The following is a 25,300-nucleotide window of genomic DNA, read 5'->3' on the forward strand; positions in this document are numbered from 1 at the left end:
GGATTAGGGTCGAAGGGCAGGAGGTGGATCTCATAGGCAAGATGAGTTCAGAATGGGCGTATGAGGAGATAAGAGAGAAACTAGAGAGATGCAAGTTTAGTTCTAGAGATAGAGGACTGATCTCCCCACCCATGTTAGAAACATTTCAGCCACCGGTCTTTCAAATAAGCAGCATCTGAAGGGTCAGATGACAACTGTATTTTTCTTGCTCAATTGATGGGATCCCAAAAATTAATTTACATGTTACTACCCGGTACCCTCTGTGCTGAGTAAATATCACCATCACTGCAGACTCAAAATGGTTCAACAGCATGTAAACATTTGTAGCAAAAACTAGGCTGAACGATAAGGTGCATGATACAGCAAAAGCTATTCTGAAGAAGACTGTTCTGTGAACAAAGTTGTCAAAAGGCTAAACAGGATGGACAGGCAAAACACTTTCAATAGAAGGGTTACATTAAAACATCCATTTGGAGGATATCTGCCCGGTTTCCTTTTCTTTCATTATAAGCTGATCGTTTCCAATCTCCATCCTACCATAAAGTATGGAATCATCGGTGATTACTTCTTCCCAAGGAAATACAAAGGGAATCTTGCTTTCTCCTTAGATGTTAAGCAGGAATCATATAAACCCTAAAAATAACAGTGCACAGCTCCAAACTTAAATATGCCCTATAAATCAAGCACTTAATAGCCCCTCGCCAACATTATATCTATGTACTTCATACCACTACTTCCAGATTGGTGAGGTGATAAAAGTATCAACACTCAGACATACCAGAGATTTAATTCTCCATATTGGAAGTTTCAGACTTCAACCATGTTGAGATTGTTCCGAACACTGATCTTTCAAGACAGTTATGTCACTTCTAGTCTCTTCTAACTGAAGGAAACATTATTCTGAATGGGAGGTGGTGAGCATACTAACTAGCGTGAGACAGGTTTGTGTGATTTAGTAGTCATGGGGTAAGAAATGCAAACCAAAATTTATCAAGTGACAGTTTTTACACCTTAACACAAAAAGAGACGGATGTTTTTTTTAAGACACATAATAAAGACAGAAATAAATAACTGCTGCATGGGGAAACAGCAGCTACTTTGAAAAGCGGGGAGAACTGTTTTTAATGGTTTTAAAAAAAATTTAGAGTACCCAATTTTCTTCAATTAAGGGGCAATTTAGCGTGGCCAATCCACCTCACCTGCATATCTTTGGGCTGTGGGGGTAAGACCCACACAAACACGGGGAGAATGTGCAAACTCCGCAGAGTGACTTGGGGCCGGGATCGAACCCAGGTCCTCAGCGCTGTGAGGCAGCAGTGCTAACCACTGCGACACGAGGATCACCACACCTCAGGCGAGTGAAAAGGTTGCGCATGCGTGCCTTCATGAATAACCTCAGCCGGTACAGGGACTGAACCCATGCTGTTGGCCTTGCTTCACATCACAAACCAGCTGTCCAACCACCTGAGCTAAGTCAGCCCCAAGGCCAAGGCCCTGTACAGCTGCAGCAAAACCTCCCCACTTTTCCATTCCATTCTTCTTGCAATAAAGGCCAACATTCCATTTGCCTTCCGATCATTTGCTGTACCTGCATACTAACATTTTGCGATACATATACCAGGACCCCCAATATATTCCAGAGTTCTGCAATCTTTCTTCATTTAAATGGAGTATTGCTTTTCTATTCTTCCTGCCAAAGTGAAGAATTTCACATTTACTCACGTTATACTCCATCTCACTTGTCCACTTACTTAACCTGTCTATATCCCTTTGCAGACCGCTTGATAACTTACTTTTCTGTACTATTTTGTTACTTTGATGCGTTTGGTTAACTATGTTCATTTCAGTTTGTTAGTTAAAGTAAAAGTCTCAGCATGTGAAATAGTGTCCTCATTCTTTTCAGTCACTGGGAAATTCATCATTTTAAAAAGTTATTGACATCGACAGGATCATAACTGGATGCATATGTACACTTCCTAGCTCCTGTTTTACATCACATTCATGGGAGCCCAGGAATGGGTCACCCAGCTACTACTCAGTCACAACAAACCAAAGATCAGCAACTAATTTTTTTTTTTCTATACAGCAGCAAAAGGCATGGCAATAAGATGCATATCCCCTGGATTAGGAAAGGCAAAATATGCCACGTCTCTGCTCCTTAATGTTCTATGTCAATTCTTACTGGAAGAAACCAATACAATGCAAGTGAGGACAGCATCAGGCACAGTAGCATATCCTCAAGACTCAGCACCCTGACACCACTCATTAAGACTGACGCACAAATAAAGGATTACTTGAATGTGATTGGCACTTGTGGAGTGGCATTAGCAGAATTTAACCCAGCGAGAATGCTAATTTAGCAAGAGAAATAAAATTGGAGGAAAATAGTTGAACAACAGACCAGAAAGCTCAGGTCCTATTCCCAGCCTGTGCTGAATTAGCTCATCACATCGAATGTGAAAAGTAGCATCTGGGATGAGGAGCAAAGATGGGGGTCATGCCAATTACGAAACAGTGACCCCTGTTGGAAGTATTCACCTGGACGTTGGCAGAGGACCGGAGAAAAGGCTTGAACAAACGGAGTTAATACCTGGTAAAATGTTAATGCTTCAAAAGGGGAGAGGTGAAAAGATGATTAGCAGAAAGTGGGAACAGGAGGAAAGAGATACAAGTGTCTGAAGTGAAAACACAACTTTTGTTAAAACTGCGATTTCTAAAGAAGTGTTCACAATATATCCAGAATGAAAAGTATGTACTCCCTCCTCAGTGTTTCTTAAATGTATGCCTGGTTTTTACCTCCACACCTGCCCAGAAGTCCATTCAGTGTTGCCCACTGAGTACTAGGAATATCCTGATGTTAGTTTTAAATCCCTAAATTAAACAGCAAGAGTGGGGGTTAAATTTAATTTGAAGCAATATCCCAGGTTTACCTGTTCCACATCTTACACTGTCATATAAAGCCCCGAGTCCCTTTCTGTCCGCTCCTTTGAAAATCAAACATTCTCAGGTTTTTCCTGGTCTTTCCTCAAAACACAATTCCCCGATGCCAAGAATCAGTCTGAGCAGATGTCCTCCACAACACCAGCACCTAAATGACTCGCCTGTGCCTTGGTGAAGAGATCTAGACATAACATTGGAAGTCTTGCCAGAGATCTGCACGGTTTGAACAAGCTAATCTTCTGAAACACTGCTCAGACACGAGATAAAAATCAGAAAGCAGTGTATTTTCGATATTTTATGCATTGCACAACTTTCCTGTTGATTATGTGCCTATTCCTAAATTGCGTAAATATTTAAAAATTCTCCAATTCAAATTGATTGTAGTGAATGTTGAATGTTTAAAAAAATAGTCGCCAACAAGTGGAGATGTCCTAGTGTTCACTTGAACCAGTCAGTTTGGAAGATTACCACAGGAATCACATTGAACTTCCTTAGGTCCAATGACAATAATGTTGGCACAGTGGTTGACACTGCTGCCTCAGTGCCAGAGACCCAGGTTCAATTGCAGCCTTGGGTGACTGTGTGTGCAGTTTACATTTTCTCCCCGTGTCTGAGTGGGTTTCCTACGGGTGCTCCGGTTTCCTACCAGTCCAAAGTGCAGATTGCCCATGCTAAGTGGCCCCTTAAGTGTCCAAAACGTGTACATTAGGTGGGGTTACGGGGAAGTGGGCCATGGTAGGGTGCTCTGTCAGAGGGTCGGTGCAGACTCATAGGCCGAATGGCCTCCTTCTGCACTGTAGGAATTCTATGGAATGTTCAAAGTGGTATGCTCAGACCAGTCGCCATTAATTACTGATCAATGCTAGTTGGCATAATTAACATTTGAAACAGCCATTAGCCAAATCAAATTAACAAAACACAGCTCATTGAAAAGAAAATTAACAAAGACTTCTGAATTTGATCCATCAGCAACCCAAATCATACGTGTCCTACAGATTAATGCCCATTTCTAGCCAAGTGAAATACTCAAATTGAAACTTTTAGAAAAAGCTATGCATATGTACATATAGATATAAAAATGGAATTAATGCTAGGATCTAGTTACTGGATAATAAATACTACCCTGATGATGTCCCAGGTATACAATTTTTGAAAACACACTATGGAAATACAAACACAACTATAACTCAATTCCGAAGAGCTCCTTCACATGATGTGGGATGAAAAGCTTAACCACCACTGCTTCCTGGGGCTGGTTTAGCACAGGGCTAAATAGCTGGCTTTTAAAGCAGACCCAGGCAGGCCAGCAGCGCGACTTCAATTCCTGTACCAGCCTCCCTGAGCAGGCGCCGGAATGTGGCGACTAGCAGCTTTTCAGAGTAACTTCATTTGAAGCCTTCTTGTGACAATAAACGATTTTCATTCATTCCTAGCACTGGGTTTATTTTCACATGCAGTCAACCAAAAGGAGTGTTTCTGCAGTTTTTAAACAATGTTTCACCATAACGGCTTACAAGTTCCAAAAATAACCTGTAAAATGGAGCCGAGTGCTAGGATGCGAATGAACTTTTGGAAGATTCCAGATTTGATCCTTTGTTTGGGGTGAGTTAATTATTCTCAACCAATAGTAGCACAACAATAAGCTTTGGTTCCCATGGACTTGGAAGTTAATGGAGTCATGGGGGGGAAAAAATGAAATCAGAGAGAATCTCCTGTTTGAATCACTATCCAGTAACTATTACAAGAGAGTGCACACATGGACACTGCAGTGAAGCCTGAAGCTGTAATCAGCCATGTCCTTAATCAACCTGCAATGCTCAGTAACTGAGCAAATGATTTCTCAGCTAACGTATCGGTACCAGTGGAACCGTACCCAGCACAAGTCACCACCTGCAGAACAGGAGAGCAAAAAAAAAAAGGAGATAAAGTTGAGGGCATGTGAGGGACAGTGGGGTAAAATGGGGAGGAGAGAGAAGAACACTGTATAATTGGAAGATACATACCTGGGACACATCTACAGGTAAGTACTTACCATTCAGGAGTACTTACTATAATTACCTTCTTTAAAATAGAAGTTGTTTGGAGACTGGAGTTATCCTTTAAGCAGCAATTCCAGGAACCCAGAAAGAAGAAAAAAATGCCGCATTGCCAAAAATTATTATACACACAAAGTTGAGTATGAATGATTTTTGTCATTTGTCTAACTTCTTTGAAAATATTATTTTTAAATACAATTATACCTGGATACCTGTCCTGAAGGCAACCCCTTATGGTCAGTTTCTAATCGCCACCTTCGGAAAATTGTTTATACCGCCGCTCAACGGTTACAAAAGATAGTGTGAACTAGTAATGTAAAGCAAGACTGACGATTCAATACAACTCTGGGAAGGATGAACAGTAAGCTGAAATGACAAACTGGGATCTGTGCCAATTACAGCCAACTGTTCCCTGCACGTCTTCATTATTGTAGACTATGAGGAGTTTTGAATAGGTAGCTCTGTGCAGTGGTGCAAGCCACAGTAACACTAGTGTGCATAATTTCTAGAGTGTACACAGGATCCCTGGTGCATTATCTTTTTTTTTTTTTTTTTTTTTTTTTTTTTTTAAATTTTTTTATTGGAATTTTTTGCAGAAAATATAACAAAAAGTATAGCAAAAAGCAGTAATATGCAACTAACAGCCCCATAACACCCACAATTCCCCCCATACCGTAACATCACATGTATCACATTCCCCCACCCCCCCCCCCAAACAAGAGAACTTAACCATAAATTAAAATTAGATAAATCAAATTTAAATAAAATAAGCTAACATAATCAACGCCCCCCCCCCCCCCCCCCCCGGGTTGCTGCTGCTACTGTCCCAGTACCCTATCGTTGAGCCAGAAAGTCGAGGAAAGGTTGCCACCGTTTAAAGAACCCTTGCACCGATCCTCTCAGGGCGAATTTAACCTTCTCAAGCTTAATAAAGCCCGCCATGTCATTGATCCAGGTCTCCGCGCTTGGGGGCCTCGCGTCCTTCCACTGTAGCAAAATCCTTCGCCGGGCTACTAGGGACGCAAAGGCCAGCACACCGGCCTCTTTCGCCTCCTGCACTCCCGGCTCTACCCCAACCCCAAAGATCGCGAGTCCCCATCCTGGCTTGACCCTGGATCCCACCACCCTTGACACCGTCCTCGCCACCCCCTTCCAGAACTCCTCCAATGCCGGGCATGCCCAGAACATATGGGCATGGTTCGCTGGACTCCCCGAGCACCTGGCACACCTATCTTCACCCCCAAAGAACCTATTCATCCTCGTCCCAGTCATGTGGGCCCTATGCAGCACCTTGAATTGGATGAGGCTAAGCCGCGCACACGAGGAGGAAGAATTTACCCTCTCCAGGGCATCAGCCCATGTCCCGTCTTCGATCTGTTCCCCCAGTTCCCCCTCCCACTTCGTTTTCAGCTCCTCTACTGACGCCTCTTCCTTCTCCTGCATAAGCTTGTAGATATCGGATATCTTCCCCTCCCCGACCCAGACCCCCGAGAGCACCCTGTCACTCACCCCCTTCGCGGGGAGCGCAGGGAATCCCTCCACCTGCCGTCTAGCAAATGCCTTTACCTGCAGATATCTAAACATGTTTCCCGGCGGGAGCCCAAATTTCTCTTCCAACTCCCCCAGGCTCGCAAACCTTCCGTCGATAAACAGGTCCTTCAGCTGTCTAATGCCCGCTCTATACCATCCCCGAAATCCCCCATCCATGTTCCCCGGGACGAACCTATGGTTCCCCCTTAACGGAGCCTCCATCGAGCCCCCCACTTCTCCCCTATGTCGCCTCCACTGCCCCCAAATCTTGAGGGTAGCCGCCACCACCGGACTCGTGGTATACCTCGTGGGAGGGAGCGGCCACGGCGCCGTTACCAGGGCCCCCAGGCTTGTATCCCCACAGGACGCTCTCTCCATCCGTTTCCATGCTGCCCCCTCCCCCTCCATCACCCACTTACGCACCATCGACACGTTGGCCGCCCAGTAATACCCCGAGAGGTTGGGCAACGCCAGCCCCCCCCCATCCCTACTCCGCTCCAAGAAGACCCTCTTCACCCTTGGGGTGCCATGCGCCCAAACAAATCCCATGATGCTGCTGGTCACTCTTTTAAAAAAGGCCCTAGGGATAAAGATGGGCAAGCACTGGAAGAGGAACAAGAACCTCGGGAGAACCGTCATTTTGACGGATTGCACTCTGCCCCCTGGTGCATTATCAAATGTAGAACGTAAAGTGTGTGCACGGGTAAGCAATAAAAAGTGTCACCACCAGGTTCTCAAACAGCCCCATCTACCAGTTAAAAGCAGCACTGAGAAAGACAGTTGGAGTACCACCCCAACGGTTATATGTATATAGCCAAGAAATTAAACAACAACAAAAAAATTAGACAACGCATCAAATTACAGACAACAAAAATGTGTGTTCTTTAACAAATCACCTATCCATTTGATAGTCCTTATGACAGCTTAATATAAATGACCTTATATTCATGCTACCACGCATAGTGGAACTCTCCACCATGCTCCCCACCACCCGATAGCTCTAGATTTATCTTAAAGTGTTAGTGAGTCAGAGGTCAGAAAGTTCCAGATGTGGGGTGCGCTGAGGGGCAGCTGACAAAAGTTTGCTGCTCCTAATGATTGTCCAGTGACTCCTGTTAGAACTGTTCGAGTATGGATACAAAGAATGTTAAAACTTTGCTGTGGTGGATCCGCGCAGGCTTTTGACTCCTGCACACAGAAGGGAATGGGTAATTGGGCAAAGGTGAAGAGGAAGAACACAAAATTAATCAGTTAAAAAAAAAATGTAGTTCTGACACAAAGTTTTAAAACTTGATTTTCAGGGTTAAATGTACTGCCTCACTGGGCCTTACAGACCATGTAGATCCCAGCTCGGATCCCTTAATCTGCATGGAGTTTAATGACTGGCTGGTATGCTATGACTAGGTATAGAATATTTTTTTAAAATCAGTGAGGGTTCTGCTCTTGATAACTACACAGTAAACACTTACTAAAATGTTCATGTCAGGTAAGGGCAGGATTACGGTTAACAGTCAGGGTAGAGCTTTTACAACAAACAAATCTGAGCCAAGCTTTCAACTAACTAACTTAGCTCTGTATACAAAGTTGATCATTTTGTATATTAGGCCATTGCGGTATAAAATAAATTACTATAAATCCAAACATCATGGAAATGCCTCACCTTTCACCAAATGCCATGCACTCTTTCTTAGCCCAGTCTGCACTTCACAATAACCACAACTGATGGACATTCCACAACACAACCCACCTGCTGCCCTTTGAGACGTCCTTTCCTCTTTTTGGCTTTAGCTCCCTCCTCATGTTCTCAGGTACCATCGCCAATTTCAATCTTTTTAGCACTACCTATTTCCACATCTTAAAACACAAGATGCAACTTACCTTCGGCTGTTTTTCTGGGTTTTTTGGGTGTCCTTTTCTCCTTCTTTTCTGCTTTAGTCTTTTTTCCTTTTTTGCCCTTTTTCTTTGAAGCCTCATAATCGCTGTCACCATGGTCCAAATCCTCCTCACTCCCCATGTCCTCGTCTGAAGGCAAATTACAAAACAATTCTTACAAAAAGTAAACTGGACTGCTGATAATTTCATGAACTGCATTGGCAGATGTCCTATGTAAGTCAGGCACAGAACACTAAATCAGGTATTCCTAGCACTGAAACTGGGACAATGCTTCAGCCTTTGTTGCTAAATGAGTATGGATCATTTATAATGTTTTATTGTTCCAGTGGTAGGGGGAGGTGAGGAAGAAGGAACAGCAAAGATTGACAAAACAATCTATCAACAGATGATTCCCAATGGCAGGAGTTAATCATTTCTAAACTAATCAAACTAGAACTGACAATCTGGGCAAGTGGCCTGCATCTATGCGCCAACCAATATTCTGTTTCTTCTTGGACACAAGGAGGTAAAATACCATTCCCCAGCGATGCTGTCATTCCAACCCAGCATGGCTGCAGCCTCTACCCCGAGCTGCCGATTTGGAATCAAGCAGGAAGGGAAATTAAAACCCTGCACATGTTTACTTAGCCTTTGTTCATTCCAAGATGTCCTGCTGCCATTTGCTATTTCATAATCAAGTTAATCACTCAGGAGCGTGTGCACGATCACAAATTCCACCCCCAGGAGGTTTGAGAAATAGTATGAAAACACACAAAATAAAAGCAGAGCAAGCTTGCAAATATACAATCAATTATCCACAAAGAAAAACCAAGCCACATGCGTATTTACGTAAAAGCGGGGGGACAAAATCAAGACTGAAAGAGAAATGCAACTACTAGCACAGAAAACTACACGTGCCCTATTTGGAGATCTTGGACATGAACATTTATAATTCATTTCAGCAATTTGTCATTGGTCTTATAACAAACAAATTGCAACAGAACGCTTTTAAGCTTTACTTTGTTTAAATTTGAAGTACAGAGAGGGGTATGAGAGTTCAGACCTTGCTATAGGCACAAGAAAGCATTCATCTTAACTTGCTATATTTTGGGGTAAAACTTGTTTATGCTCTCAAGATTTCTAGTGAAAATGCTTCCCTATTGCTAATCTTCTACAAACTAGATATTACTACCCACTAGACTTCTGTTCTGGTATGATGTAAAGATCATGAAATTGCGTTCAGCAATTTTTTTTAAACTGTGGTGCCTCATTTTCTTTCTATTGCCAGCTTTTTATTACTGTTAGTTACTTTGCTTCAAGTTCCTTCAGTTTTTCTATTGTAAACCCTCAACTACGGGTGACAGATTACTCTAATTGAAAATGTTGTTCCATTGATCGAATACGCAAGTGTCGCATCAGCCAAAGACTTTACCCTACAAAGTCTCATCAGCAGCCGATTAAATTCCTATGTAGGCATGCCACCTCCAGGAATAACCAAAACCTAGAAATTCAGAGCTATGAGACGTACTACACTTACATTAGGTTGCTTCCTTCGGTCTGACCGTTAACCTGTACCATACAGTTTAATATAAACCCACCAGCTGAATGGGAGGCCTCCTTCTTTGACAGGGCAATGGCAGCCTTCAGGTCTTTTTCATACAGCTTGTCGTCTGATTCCTCACTGCCAAATAAATGAGAACACATGTCAACACAAAAGAGATTTATGTACAAATTACCCTGATAAATGTCAATAGCTGCAATGATTTTCCCCAATTTTGACAATGATGCATTCAGTCAACTAAACAAATCCTTGGTTCTGGTAATGAACCCTTGAAGTCTCAAAAGCCAAAATCTATTACTTGTTTATGACATCTGTCCATTCAACTCTTTTGTGGCCTTTAAGGTCAAGGGTGACCAGCTAACATGTCAATCAAGATACTGATTCCTTCATCTGGCTTGCTGGGGGTGAACATAAACTCATGCCTCAGAGCAGAAACAATTGTTTACCAACAGCACGACTGCCCCACAAGAAACCACAATCCTGGTGTAGCGGTAACCCACTTTCAACACCAAAAAATAAATTAAAAGTCCGTCTTTTACACTTAACTACTTATGCCCTCATAATGCAAACCCCCAGAAACATAACCGAAAGGATAATCCTATAAAACCAAAGTGACAGACACTGAAGGAGTTCTCATAAATGTTACCTTTCATCTCGTGCATTTTTTGCAGACTTTCGTTTGTTTTTTCCTTCCCGGGGAGATGCTCGTGCTCGCTTAGCAGGAGGGGGTGAATCTCGTCCATAAGCTTCATCTGCAAATAGAGATTCTGGTTAATTTTGCTATTTTACCAATTCCCTATAGCCACTAAGACAAATAGAATAATGAACTTTTGGTTGGGAAAGGAGAAAAGCCTTATTCAAAAACATGAGATAATCCCCAAAGACAGGTAAGCCTTCACCGAAATTGAGGTTCACATCCAATTAGATGCAACCCAAAAATATTTTAGAATTATGCCACAGAAGCAAGAAAATATGGCAAGACAATATATGCATAGAAATGTAGTAATCAGAAAGCTAACTTTCATCACCTCTGGAGATCTTCTCTCCAGTCTCAACCTCTCTTCAACCTCAGTCGACCAACCCCACACAACCTATTTCTACCTACTTCCCAAAATCCACAAACAGGGCTGTCGCTGTAGACCCATTGCATCAGCCTGTTACTGCCTCACGGGACTAATTTCTTCTGATCCTAACTCCAGCCTCTTCCCAGATATATTTGCGGCGCTTCTGATTCCCTACGTCACATCTACAATTTTCAGTTCCCTGGCCCCAACCACCTCCTCTTCACAATGGATGTCCAATCCCTCTACACCTCCATCCCCCACCTGGTGGGTCTGAGGGTTCTTCCTTGAGCAAGAGGCCAGAAAAATCCCCATCCACCACCACTCCTCCAGCCTGGCTGAACTTGTTCTGTCACTATGTCTCGGTTAACTTTTCTCACTCCCTGTAAAAAAAGGTGCGTCTATGCGTATCCACATGGGTTCCAGTTACGTCCGTCTTTCTGTGGGTTATGTGGAACACTCTTGTTCCAGTCCTACTCAGGCCTGCTCCCACAACTTCTTTTCCACTACATTAATGACTGCATTGGTGCTGCTTAATGCGCTCATCTGGATCTGAAAAAATTTGATCAATTTTGATTCCAATTTCCACCCATCTCTCACCTTCACATGGCCCATCTCTGACAGTACCCTTCACTCCCTTGACCGTCTCCATTCCCGATGATAGGCTGACCAACATTCATTACAAACCAACCGACTCCACAGCGGCCTAGACTACAGCGCCTCATACCCTGCTTCACAGATGAATCCCATCCCATTCTCCCAGTTTCTCCGTTGCATCTGTTCCGCTGGTGCCACTGTTGAAAATGGCACTTTTAATCTGTCAGCCTCCCCCCCCCCCACCCTTAACCAAAGGTGTCCGCCGCTGCTGCCACCACTTCCCAGTGGTTGACAGGGTACTCAACCAGGTTCGACCAATTTCCCGTACCTCTGTCCTCATTTCCAGAACCATGATACGATCCCCCAAGTCTTAAATTTTCACCCCACCAGTGTCCGCATTCAAAGGACCATGCTCCGCCATTTCCTCCAACTCGAACACAGTGCTACCACAAAACACATCTTCCCTTCACTCCCGTCAACATTTTACAGGACTCACTCCTTCTATGATACCCTGGTTCACTCTTCCATCATGCCCAACTCCCCAACCCCTTCCCATGCAATAGCAGAGGTGCAGCACCTTCCCCTTTACCTCTTCCCCATTCAATGTCCCAAACACTCATTTTCAGGTTAAGCAGTGTTTCACTTGGGACTTCAATTTGGTCCAGTCAATTTGCTGCTCGCAACGTGGTCTCCTCTACATTGTGGGGACTAAGCACAGAATGGGTGACCGTTTGATCAGTCTGCAAACATTAGCCAAAACTTCCTGTTGCTTGCCATTTTAACTCAGCACCTTGCTCGTATGTCCGCCATTGGTTTGCTGCGATGCTCCAGTGAAGCCCATGCAAGCTGGAGAAACCACATCTCATCTTCCGTTTCGACACATTATAGTCCTCAGGACTAACATTTTTGAGTTCAGCAACTTTACACTGTGACCTTTTCAACCCATATTAAACGATCACCTGCTATTTTTTATGTAAATATCCCATCCATTTATTGTTTCAATGCAATTACCACCCTGCAGTCATGTCTCAAGTGTTCTCAAAGTTGCTACATCTTGTTCAATCTCTCACAGCTACAGTTTAATATCATAGAATCAGAAGTGCAGGAGGCCATTCAGCCCATCGAGTCTGCACCAACCCTTAGAAAACGCAGCCTACAAGTGCATGCCTTCACCCTATCCCCGTAACCCCACCTAACCTTTTGGACACTAATTTAACAAGGTCAATCCACCTACCCTGCATATCTTTGGACTCCAACATATCCCAACATCTTCTCGCTCTCTCTTTAGGTCTGATGAAGAGTCAAACGGATTAATTTTCTCTCCCTATAGATAATGCCAGACCTGCTGAGTTGTTCCAGCATTCTGTTTTTGGTTCAGATTCCAGCACCCACAGTATTTTATTTATTATAGAAAGCAAACTTAATCAGTCTGCAGTAATAAGTGGCTATCATGAGACTGCATGTCATATTGCTTGTTTTCTTTTTCAGTCATTCACTATAACAACAGCATCCTGGTGTCTTTAAATTTTAACGGTGTCTAACGGAGCGTAGAGGTGCTAACTACTACAAGTCAGCTCAGTTTTGCAGAAACTGCTGGCTACAGAGTTCCATAAAACACTTCAGATAAAAAAAGCAAACAAATGGGCTGGTTTCTCCACACCCCGACAGCGAAATCACGTCCGGCGCCGGGACGGAGAATCTAGTTTCAAGCACAGAATCGAGACCGGCGCACCCGGGGAGTACGCTTCGAAAAGTGCCGTACCCTGGGAGTACGCCGCGAGCCCCCCCACCTGCGGCCATTGTTTGAGGCCCGCCCCACTATTTTCCACTCCCGGCCGGCCGAATTCCCGACGTCATATTTCTAATATGGTCCCAGCCGATCACGGAACTCGCGACGCAGCTGCGGATTCAGTCTGTGGCCGCCATGGTCGGGGCGGGGCATACGGGACTGGGCCTTTATTGTGCGGGAAGTCCAGGTCGGGCGAGCAGCCTATCGGGATCACTATTTCAGGGTTCCAGGCCCGCAGTGTTAGTCCACCATGGAGCACCATGCGCACGCGCAGCTTCTGACCCGGAAGTGCTGGGCCCGTATCGGCAGCTAGAGCTATGAGCTGCACGACAGCTGCCTGCTAGCCCCCTGCAGGATGGTGAATCTGTGGCCTTTTGACGCCAGTTGTTCTGGCGTAAAAGACCACAGTTTAGTCCCTGAAACGGAGAATCCAGCCCAAGGACTGTGAATAAGAGGGGATAAAACCAAATTACTGCGGATGCTGGAATCTGAAGCAAACACTGGAAATGCTGGACAATCCCAGCTGGTCTGACAGTGTCTGTGGAGAGAAGGAAGTTAACCTAGAGTGGATGGTCACCTAGACTCGAAACATTAGCTCCGTTCTCTCTCCACAGATACTGCCAGACCGGCTGAGGTTGCTTAATGTATGAATAAGAGGGGGTCAGATATGAAGATAAAATCATTTGATGCAGGAAAGAAACAAGTGGGAAGAGGCAGCAGTTGGGACCAGGCTGCAATCAGAGTCAGCAATGATAGGTTGAATCAAACATATCACTGGATTAGTAGAAGCATACATGGGAGTACATTAAATCACAATAAATAGAACTCCAAGGACCGTTCAATCTTTGCGGCCACTTTGCCATTTAATAGAACGGGGCTCTAATCTGTACATTGTCCAACCCCCGGTCAATTTTCAAAAAACATTCTTCCCTTGATAGCACCGATTCTTGATCAGGTATGGTTCCATGGCAGAAAGTCCCCTTATAACCTCACCAAGTGACTGTTACTTGATGCAAGAGTCAGGTGGGAGACTATTCAATCACAATATGATACCAAAACCATACAATACGATACCAAAACCATACATGCTCCCGTTCTTACACAATCCACATATACACAATACCAACAAGGTCAGGATAGCAATCAGAACCATGGATTCTGGTCAATTTCACCCTCCCCACCCATAGACTGGCAGGGAACTGTTGCCCCATCAGCACAAATCAAGTAGAGATCAGCTAACACGGCAAAAGAAAAAGCAGGAAATCAAGCAGAGAACTACTTGGCCTCTGTTAGCCAATGAGTAATCACACTCACGCAAATTTTGTAATATAAATAATGGTGAGGAGAATGCAGTCACCGTTATTATGGGGTAAATCAAACAGCAACTTCTAGTGTTTCAAAATTTTTTTAGAGTACCCAATTCATTTCCCCCCCCAATTAAGGGGCAATTTAGTGTGGCCAGTCCACCTACCCTGCACATCTTTGGGCTTAGGGGGCGAAGCCCACGCAAACACGGGAAGACTGCGCAAACTCCACATGGACAGTGAGCCAGAGCTGGGATCGAATCTGGAACCTCGGCTCCGTGAGGCAGCAATGCTAACTACTGCGCCACCATGCTGCCCATACAACTTCTAGTGTTAACAGAAAATACTGGCAGTACATTCAGAGAGAGAAGCAGTTAACATTTCAGGCTGATGACCCTTCATCAGAAGCAGTTGCAATGAAGGATCATCGATATGAAACATTGACTCCACAGATGCTGCCTGACCTGCTGAGTTTTTTCAACATTTTGCCTAGATTTCAAATTTCCAGCATCTGCAATATTGTGCTTTTGTAACAACTGCTGGAGCCTGCACATATATGTTAAAACCTTAAATTCAGGAAGCTGCTATCTGGTTTTGCTTCAGAGATTTGGCGTTAAAAACATTCTTAGGGCAGCACGGTGACGCAGTGGGCTAGCGCTGTGGCCTCATGACGCGAGGTCCCAGGTTCGATCCAGGCTCTGGGTCACTGTCCGTGTGGAGTTTGTACCTTCTCCCCGTGTTTGCGTGGGTTTCGCCCCACAACCCAAAGATGTTCAGAGTAGGTGGATTGGCCACGCTAAATTGCCCCTAATTTGGGGGGGGAAATGAATTGGGTACTCTAAATTTATAAAATAAAAAACATTCTTAAAATATAATTTCAAAGGGCAGCACGGTGGCGCAGTGGGTTAGCCCTGCTGCCTCACGGCACCGAGGTCCGATCCTGGCTCTGGGTTACTGTCCGTGTGAAGTTTGCACATTCTCCCCGTGTTTGTGTGGGTTTCACCCCCACAACCCAAAAGATGTGCAGGGTAGGTGGATTGGCCACGCTAAATTGCCCCTTCATTGGAAAAAATGAATTGGGTATTCTAAATTTTAAAAACAAATTATTTCAGGAGATGCGAGTATCTCTGGCAAGTCAGCATTTGTTACCTACCCCTTATAGCCCTTGAACTCGGTATCGTGTCAAGCTATTTCAGAGGGCACTTAAGATCCAACCACATTGCTGTGGGTCTGACGGCACATGGCGGTCAGACTGGATAAGGATGGCAAATTTCCTTCCCCAAAGGACATTAGTGAACCAGGTGAGTTTGTACAACAATCGGTGATAGTGGTCATGGGCCACTTAATTTCCAGAAGGCATCTGATAAGGTGTCACATCGAAGGTTATTGCAGAAAATAAATGCCCATGGTTTAGGGAGTAACATATTACCATGATCGAAGAGGGGCAGCACAGTGGTTAGCACTGCTGCTTCACAGTGCCAGGGGCCCAGATTCAATTCCAGCCTTGAGTGAGTCTTGAACTCCATTCTGTGTGGAGTTTACACATTCTCCCTTTGTCTGTGTGGGCTTCCTCTTGGTGCTCCGGTTTCCTCCCACAATCCAAAGATGTGGATTGACCATGCTAAATTGCACCTTAGTATCCAAAGGCCTAACCCAAAGTTAGGTTAAGGAGTTATTGGGATAGGGGTAGTGGGTTTGTAGTGCTCCATTAGGAGGGTTGGTGGCGATGGGCCAAATGGCCTCCTCCTGCACTGTAGCGATTTGAAGATTTGCTCGCATGGAGTATAAATGCATAAATGGGCCATTTTCTGAATGACAGTATGTAACAAGTGAAGTTCACACAGGAGTCTATGAGGGGGGCTCAACTTTTTGCAATTTATATCAATAACTTAGATGTGGAGAGTGAAGGCATGGTATTTACATTTTCAATGACACAAAGATGGGTAGTTAAGTATATTGTAAAGAGGAAGTGAGTGGGTTGCAGATGGACTGCAGTTGGGTTGAGTGGAGAAAAATCTAGCAGACGAAGGATAACGTGGGAAAATATGCAGTTGTGCACTTTGTCAGAAGTATACAGGGGCTGGTTTAGCTCACTGGGCTAAATCGCTGGCTTTTAAAGCAGACCAAGCAGGCCAGCAGCACAGTTCGATTCCCGTACCAGCCTCCCAGGACAGGCGCCGGAACATGGCGACTAGGGGCTTTTCACAGTAACTTCATTGAAGCCTACCCGTGACAATAAGCAATTTTTATTTCATTTTCATATAGCAGAGTATTACTTAAATAGAGGACTGCAGAATTCAGAGGAGCAGAGGGATCTAGATGCTCTACTGCAAAGGTCACAAAAGGTTATTATGTTGATACAACAATTAAGGCGGCTAATGGTATGTTATCCTCTATTATAAGAGGAATTGAACAGAAAAGTATGCTTCAGTTATACAGGGCATGGTGAGACCATATCTCGAACACTGTATAGCTTTGGTCTCCTTAATGAAGGCTACAAATGCATTGGAGACACTGGGTTGTCTTACGAGGAAAGGTTGGACATACTGGGCTTGTTTACATTGGAGTTCAGAAGAGTGAGGAGTGACTTGATTGAAGTATCCAAGGTTCTGAATGGTCTCGATAAGGAAGGTGTAGAAATGTGTGGGCGTGTCCAGAACGAGGGGGCACTGTTTTAAAATTAGCGGTCACTCTTTTAGGGCAGACAATAATGAGAATTGTTTCTCTCAGAGGGTGCTCAGATTTTGGAATTCTGCCTTGGAAGGCAGGGTCATTGAATATTTTTAAGGCGGACGTAGATAGATTCTTGTACGGCAAGGGAATCGAAGATTACGGGGTGTAGAAGTGGGAACAGAAACAAATCAAGCAGAGCAAGCTCGAGGGACAGAATGGCCTACTTCTACTCCCATGTTGGATGTTCGTATTAAGGTGCAAGGCTTTTGGGCATACCCACTACCTACATCAGAAAAGTTAGGGCTGGTACTTTGTGCAAATTATCTTTTAAACAATGCAATTACTGCCAAACAATCTCCAACACTGAAAATTTAAACTTTACAAGTGTGCAGTCTCATTTTGCCAGAATTTAACTATCGCAGGAGATGTTTTTTTAAAAAAAAGTACATTTTTAAAAAATACATATCGCTAATCTATCTCCACCAATTCCACCTTTCTTTCCGTTACATTTTGTTTTCTGTACATGGCCTTAGTGAAATAAATATTCTCCTGGCTTTGACTCTGTCGGGATCGGTGAAGACTCTTCAATTTGATTGGCTGAAGGGACATGCTGTTACTTGCCCTGTTTAAATAATCCACGGATCCCCTGTAGAAAATTGCTGCTCTGGAAAGGAATCGTCAGTAATTTTAAGTCACGACTCAAAAGCCCAACGACAAGTCAGAGGGCGGCAGCAAGCGTAATGAATGCCGTTTATTCACCGGATGGCAAAATCTGGGTAGTAATATACTACTGTCGTAAACCACTGGTGCAGCTCAAATTAGAAATTCACATAATATAAGACAATAGAAATGATTTAGATGTCAAACCCATCCAATACCCATGTACCACTGTCTTCTATTCAACACTCAATATAATCACATGAAACTTACAAGAAATTTAGACAGGTGCACACCACTCAAGCTGTAGTAATAAAAGCAGATCAAAATAAACATGCATGTTTTAAAACCAAAGTTATAACCCAACCCAAGACAGCAATATGGATCAATATGGCAATTCATTTGACATATGGGTGGAACGGTGGTTAGCACTGCTGCCTCGGGTTACTGTCTGTGTGGAGTTTGCACTTCCTCCCCGTGTCTGCATGGGTTTCCTCCGGGTGCTCCGGTTTCCTTCTACGGTCCAAAGATGTGGAGGTTAGGTGGATTGGCCATGCTAAATTGCCCCTTAGTTTCCAAAAAGGTTAGGTGGGGTTACTGGTGGAGGGGTAGAGTGCTCTTTCCAAGGACCAGTGCAGACCCGATGGGCCGAATAGCCTCCTTCTGCACTGTAAACTCTAGGATTCCATGATTCCATAAATAAACAACCTCAGCTCAGCTAGCATTAAATTGTTTGAACTCATGACTATTAGGTTCTGCCAATCCTATTTTGCCAGTACCATTTTGAAACCAGGTTTTGCCATTCATTTTCATTCTATTTAGTCTGCTTGTATAATGCAGAGATTGCTTTAGAAACACACATTTGGCAAGATCATGATTGCTATTCATTAACAGGAGGCTCAAAAAATAAGTCATACGATTACCACCAGCCAATGTAGTGCTCTTAATTTTTTTTGATCAGTATGTAGTTACTCAGATCCATGGTCGCAGTCTCACCACTATTTTTGTGGAATAAAGCCCAGTGACCCGAGCATATAACCTAGCCTGACACTTCAATGCAGCAATGAGGGAGAGCTGCATTGCCACAAATGGTATTTTTCAGTGGAAATGGTAAGCTACCTGTTCGGGCAGTAAGTAAATAAAAGCCCATGCCACTCTTAAAAGAGCTGGGGAATTATTTTAGGTATCTGACCAGCATCTATTCCTCAAGAAAGAACACTAAAAACAAGCACACTTCGCTCTTTGTGGGACCTTGTTATGCATTAGAGGTTTTGTCAAGTATTTTGAGATATCCAGAGAAGCATTATACAAATTTACAATTAGTTCATGGGAATTGAATGCTGCCGAATTTTAGTCTGTTCTTCACAATGTCACAAGTGAGCGGTTGACAAATATGAACAGATAAATGTCTTGCCACATCAAAGATTGTGGGCACATAATTGCTGAATAAAAACCCCAGGGATCGGCAGATTCAAAATCAACCTATCCCTGTTTGCCTTTTGTGTTTTGTTTAACACAATTTCCAATAGACAATCTCAGTTAGAGCTTTTTCTTTCAAATATAAACCTAAAAACTCCAACGGGGGCCATGTTTACATTTACTGCCCATTGTGATTACGCCGTACAAATCAGACACGCTAAGGTTCTAGTCCCATTATTTACGGTTGATTGCAGTAGAAGGAAGGGTACCAAGAGCACCACGTTGTCTGCCATTGGTTGGGGAGAGGAAGCGAGATAGAAAAAAAAGACAGTCAATGGCATTACCATTGCTGAATCTCTCCCCCATCAACATCCTGGGGATCACCATTGACTCTGAACTGAACTGTACCGATCAACCACCTAAATTATTATGGCTACAGGAACAAGTCAGAGACTGGGAATTGTGTGGTGACCAACTCCTCCCCAACATCTGTCCACCATCTGCAAGGCGCAAGTCAGAAGTGTAATGGAATACTGTCCACTTGCCTAAATAGTAGTCTCAACAACACAAGAAGCTCAACACTATCCAGGAAAAAGTACAACACTTGACTAGCACTCCATCTACCTTAAACATTCACCCCCTCCAAAACTGGCACAGTGGCAACTCAGCAGGGCTCCCTCAACAGCATCTTTGAAACCTGTGACCTACATCACCTAGAAGGGCAAGGGCAGGCAGCACGGTGGCACAGTGGGTTAGCACTGCTGCCTCATGGCGCTGAGGTCCCAGGTTCGATCCCGGCTCTGGATCACTGTCCATGTGGAGTTTGCAGAATCTCCCCGCGTTTGCGTGGGTTTCACCCCCACAACCCAAAAGATGTGCAGGTTAGGTGGATTGGCCACACTAAATTGCCCTTTAATTGGAAAAAATGAATTGGGTACTCTAAATTTATATAATAAAAAAAAGGGCAAGGGCAGCATGTGCGTGGGAACATCAACACCTCCAAGCCACACACGATCATGATTTGGAACCATATTGTCACTTTGTTGATATTGGGTCAAAATCCTGGAATTCCCTTAACAGCATTGTGGGCGTACCTACGCTGCATGGACTGCAATAGTTAAGTGAGTTGGACATTCTGAATTCTCCCTCTGTACCCGAATAGGCACCGGAATGTGGCGACTCAGGGATTTTCACAGTAACTTCATTGCGGTGTTAACGTAAGCCTACTTGAATAATAAAGATTATTATTATAGTTCAAGAAGGCAGCTCATCACCACCTTCTCCAGAGCAATTAGAGGTGGCTAATAAGTGTTGGCCAAGTCAGCAAAAACCAGGTCCCACGAAGAATTTGAATAACCCAAGAATCCTGCCTTGAAGAGCACCTAAGCGGACCTAAAGTTTCTGTGCTCAACTGTGAGACTTCCCATCAAGCTTACTTCGTCCACTAAGCCTTATTCACACTAAAATGCCAACAGCGCAACTTTCCTTTCAGATCCCCCACTTATCAAAATCTGCCTGCATCACCACTCTCCTCATAAAGTACTCAGCTCGTCATTGCAAGTTACCACCCCCTCTTCAACCTCTTTAAACTTACAAGTCTTTGAACCTGTTGTTGGTTCCAAAATCCACAACCACCCTTACTGAATCTCCCCAATTCCATTCTTATCCCTCCAGTTGTAGCCAGGGAATCACCTTTTCACTCCTTACCGTTGCACCCGGAGTGCTCCCAGAATCTATCCTAGGCCCAATCCCATTTATATCCCGCATGCTGCCTCTCGACAGTATCAAAACGGATCAGGTTCCACACATAGAATTTACAGTGCAGGAGGAGGCCATTTGGCCCATCAAGTCTGCACTTGGCCATATGCTGCCAACATCTACTTCTACCACATGACCACCCTTGTCAACACTTGCATTACATATTGTGTCGGACTTCAGGCACTGGATGAGCAGAAATTTGGTCCCAACCAAATATCAGGAAAACCAAAGCCAGTCTTTTGTCCTCACCATAAACCCCATCCCATTCCCACCAATTCTAACCCTGGCCACGTCTTAAAAAATAAATTTAGAGTACCCAATTCTTTTTTTTTCCCAACTAAGGAGAAATGTAGCATGGCCAATTCACCATCCTTGCACATCTTTTTGGGTTGTGGGGGCGAGACCCACGCAGACACAGGGAGAATGTGCAAACTCTAGCCCTGGCCACCTTTTGAGGCTGAACCTTGCAACCTTGATGTCATCTTTACCGTGAGATAAGTATCCACTTCCAAGGCCACCTACTTCCTTCTTCATAGCATCGCCTGTCTCAGCACCTGCCTCCACTCATCTACTGCAAACCACATCCATGCCTTTGTAACCTCTAGACTATACCAGTGCTATTCTGCCCTGCTTCCCATCTTACATCCTCCATAAACTTCTCACCCAAAACTCTGCTGCCCATACAGAACATCACAGAGGTATACAATACCAATTAGCGCCCTCAACCAGTTCTGTTCATCCATTACCCTTGACTTACCATTACCCGACGACTTACGTTGGCTTCCTGGAAATGGCTCAATCATAAAATGTTCATCCTTGCTTTAGAAGCCCTCCATAGGCTCATCCTTCCCCCATCTTCCTCCAAGAATTCTGTGCTCTAATTCAGACCTCATTTACATCCCTGTTTATTCTTTTTTTAAATATAAATTTAGAATGCGCAATTCATTTTTTCCAATTAAGGGGCAATTTAGCGTGGCCAATTCACCTACCCTGCACATTTTTGGGTTGGGGGGCAAAACCCACGCAGGTATGGAGAAAGTGTACAAACTCTACACGGACAGTGACGTAGAGCTGGGATTGAATCTGGGACCTCGGCACTTTGAAGCTGGAGTGCTAACCACTGCGCCACCGTGCTGCCCTACATCCCTGCTTATTCGCTCCATCATTGGCAACCGCACCTTCAGAAACTCAGGCCCAAAGCTCTGCAATTGCCTACCAAGTCTCTCCATTTTTCGTGCTCTCTCGTCCATGAATACATTGTTTGAATCTACCTCTCTGACCAAGCTTCTGGTCACTTGTCCTAATATCATGTGGCTCGGTGTCAAAATTTGATTGCTAACACTCTTGAAGCTTGTTTTTTTTAAAAACCACATTCAATAAATGCAAGTTGTTTTTGATAGATGGTGCCCATGGGTCCATAAAAACATACAATATGAATAAGCAGCCTCAAGAAAAGATTTTTTTCTTAAATTCACAAGACAAGCTACTTAAAAATTACCTGATGTCATGCATAGTACATACCATCAGAGTCTTCAAACTGTGAGTAGTCAATGACCTTCCTATTCCTGAGAAAAATAATAGAAAATAGTTAATTTGGCTTTATAATGCTGTGAATCACCATGCAACGCTTTTACTACATTGAAGGACGTTATCTAAATACAAGTTGCAGTAGTTACTGAAAGTTCAACCAGTACCAAATTGTGGAGAAATTTTAAGATTATTTGCCCAAACTCCTACCACTTCAATAAAAAACAAAAACTACCAGTCTGGTGCCCTTATATATCCTGTTTGAATGGAAAAGCAGGGAGGCAGGAATTAATATCGGGGAGAACAAGAGTACATAAACTACTGTCAGTGTAACTTTAAAATCCTTTCATCGACCTCTCTATTCACATGCAACTTCTAAAAATGGGACCTCAAAGGTAAAATACTGTGGACACTACAAATTTTAAAATTCCAATTATCAATCAGAAGAATTAATCCGAAGAATCCACAGATGCTGCCAAAACGTATTTCCCACATTTTCTGGGTTTTTCTTTAAATCTGAATTTTTTTTAATGATACTGTCAGATTTCGGATTATACTGGTAGCTCATTATGAGGGGGGGGGGGGGGGGGGGAATTAATTTCCATTCTAAACCACTTTGAAGCTGAATGCACCTGGAATTATAGCTGTGCATCCTCTCAACAGAAACACACCCTTGCACTTATTTCCAGTCAGCCACAGAACTCGCGCTTAAAGGGACAGGTACAAAGTTAATTTATTTCAAATTAAAAACGAATATCTGCCAGGATGGCACCTTGGGGTGCACAAGGAAGTGAGACCACTGGACTCAAAAAGACTCGAGTCTCCTTATGTACTTCTCCAGGAATTCAGAACAGCAGTATCTACACACAGCAGGAGAGCCCATTTGTTCCTTCCAACTTCCCAGAAACCACATGTCTTTTTTTTTCGCAGGGCACAATTCAAAATGGAGACCCAGATGCTGCTGACTTTGCCTGATAAACCTTAAGAGGGAATAAAACGAGAGCTAAGAAGAAACAAAAAATCCCCCCACCCTCCACAAACGTTACCCAAGGCAAAGACCATCACACAATTCCACCCCCCCCCCCCCAGGCGAATGCATCTTACACTACATACACACACATATATATATATATATATATATAAAACCCAGGTTGGGATTTAAAAAAAGAGGAATGAAACATTGGAATATGTTAAATGAAGCTAAACGATAAAAAGGTATACAGTATTGGATCTCATTACATTTTAAGCAGTTGTGGTCAACCCAGAGCACAAATTGCACAATAAAGAATTGGTGGGGGGGGGAAAGAGAGGGGGACTTAATGAGTATAATCCACGGGTGAAAATGAAGGCTGTTTAAAAGAAAAATAATAATAATTTGGAGCAAAGGGGAAAGACACAGACATTTTGTGGGGACTATTCCCCGCCATTAAAAGGGGGAGTGTAGATTAAATGGGGGGGGGGGGGGGGGGGGGGAGAAAGAGAGAGACCCTCAACCCCAGGTTGAACATTTAAAAAAATGAATAAAATAAAGATTTTTGTTTTGCACCCAATAATAATCGGTTTAAATGCTGCACATACGAACCTGACAGGTCTCGACATCTCTTCGGCGGGAACGCGAGAGGGCTTTCCAAGAATAAAACCAAGTAATGGTGTTTCCCCCACACCCCCCCTCCTCCTTTAAATAAAATTTATAATAAAAATCCGCAGGCCTCAGGCTTCACCGTCTCCCCCCCTCCCCGCCCCCCCCTCACACACGCTCTTTTTAAACGTGTATTTTCCAATAAAATAATAAAAGACCACTGGAAGGGGAAATAAATTCCGCCTTTGGCGCCAAGCCGCCCTTCCCAACCCGTTTTTTTAATATATATATATTATATATAAATTACATGTCTTTTAAAGAAGCTGGACTGGAGGTGACTTGAATTCCCTCAGTCAATGCACAACTCGGGAGATGAGGGGGGGGGGAAGAAGAGGGAAATACTTCCAGGGCCGCCTCACCAGCCTAGGCCCCGGTCCCGCCCTCCCCGCTGCCCATTGGCCCGTTTGAAAAACAACCCGCCCCCCGGTTGGCCGCTTCGCCTGTCCGTCAGGGTCGGAGGGGCGGGGCCGCTGGTGGAGGGGGGTGGGGAGCAGAACGCCTTGCGCGCGCGCGCCGTCGAGGCGCGTCCGCCCACCTCCCCAACCCGGAGCTAGCCCACATTCCGCATCTGCCGATTCGGCACACAACCCCGGGAACACCTGAACGAAAAGGACGCCGATCCCGGCGAGGTTTCCCTCAGGTTCTACGACGATTCTATCCATATATGTCTGTATATTTTTTGATAGCTTAAAAAGTCAATGTTCTCGGATTTTCCAAACGGAAAATTGCGGTTTCCCGACGGCAGATTCGCCAGGTGCCCCGGTGAAAGGCTGGTTCCCGCCCGAGTCCCGGCTGCCGACAGAGACCGGGTTCCGGCCCGCGGCAGTCTACTTGCCCCCCTTCCTCCCTCCATAGCAGCTCCTCCCAGAGCGGCCTCCTTCATCTTTATTGATTTTTGGCGGCAAAACCCTCCCGCCGTTAGCGAGTCGGTTTTCCG

The 25,300-nt window shown here is 44.2% G+C and overlaps 1 protein-coding gene across 3 annotated transcripts in view; it reads right to left on the reverse strand.

The window, feature by feature from the left end:
• The window catches only part of nucks1a (nuclear casein kinase and cyclin-dependent kinase substrate 1a), a 43,078-nt gene extending 18,364 nt beyond the window's left edge, over nucleotides 1-24,714 (reverse strand). Inside the window, exons 1-5 of one of the 3 annotated variants that reach the window (XM_038819437.1) lie at nucleotides 24,307-24,714; nucleotides 22,719-22,762; nucleotides 10,586-10,691; nucleotides 9,977-10,059; nucleotides 8,385-8,528 (exon numbers count right to left, since the gene is read on the reverse strand). In XM_038819437.1, the coding sequence (XP_038675365.1) occupies nucleotides 8,385-8,528; nucleotides 9,977-10,059; nucleotides 10,586-10,691; nucleotides 22,719-22,762; nucleotides 24,307-24,323 (394 nt within the window). In that variant the 5' untranslated portion in view covers nucleotides 24,324-24,714. Of the gene's footprint in view, nucleotides 1-8,384; nucleotides 8,529-9,976; nucleotides 10,060-10,585; nucleotides 10,692-22,695; nucleotides 22,763-24,306 lie in introns of all 3 variants that reach the window. The other 2 variants (XM_038819436.1, XM_038819438.1) reach the window with 2 other exon arrangements.
• Between the last annotated feature and the right edge of the window lie 586 nt (nucleotides 24,715-25,300).

The sequence above is a fragment of the Scyliorhinus canicula genome, chromosome 15, assembly GCF_902713615.1.
Source record: "Scyliorhinus canicula chromosome 15, sScyCan1.1, whole genome shotgun sequence".
NCBI classification, from domain to species: Eukaryota; Metazoa; Chordata; class Chondrichthyes; order Carcharhiniformes; family Scyliorhinidae; genus Scyliorhinus; species Scyliorhinus canicula.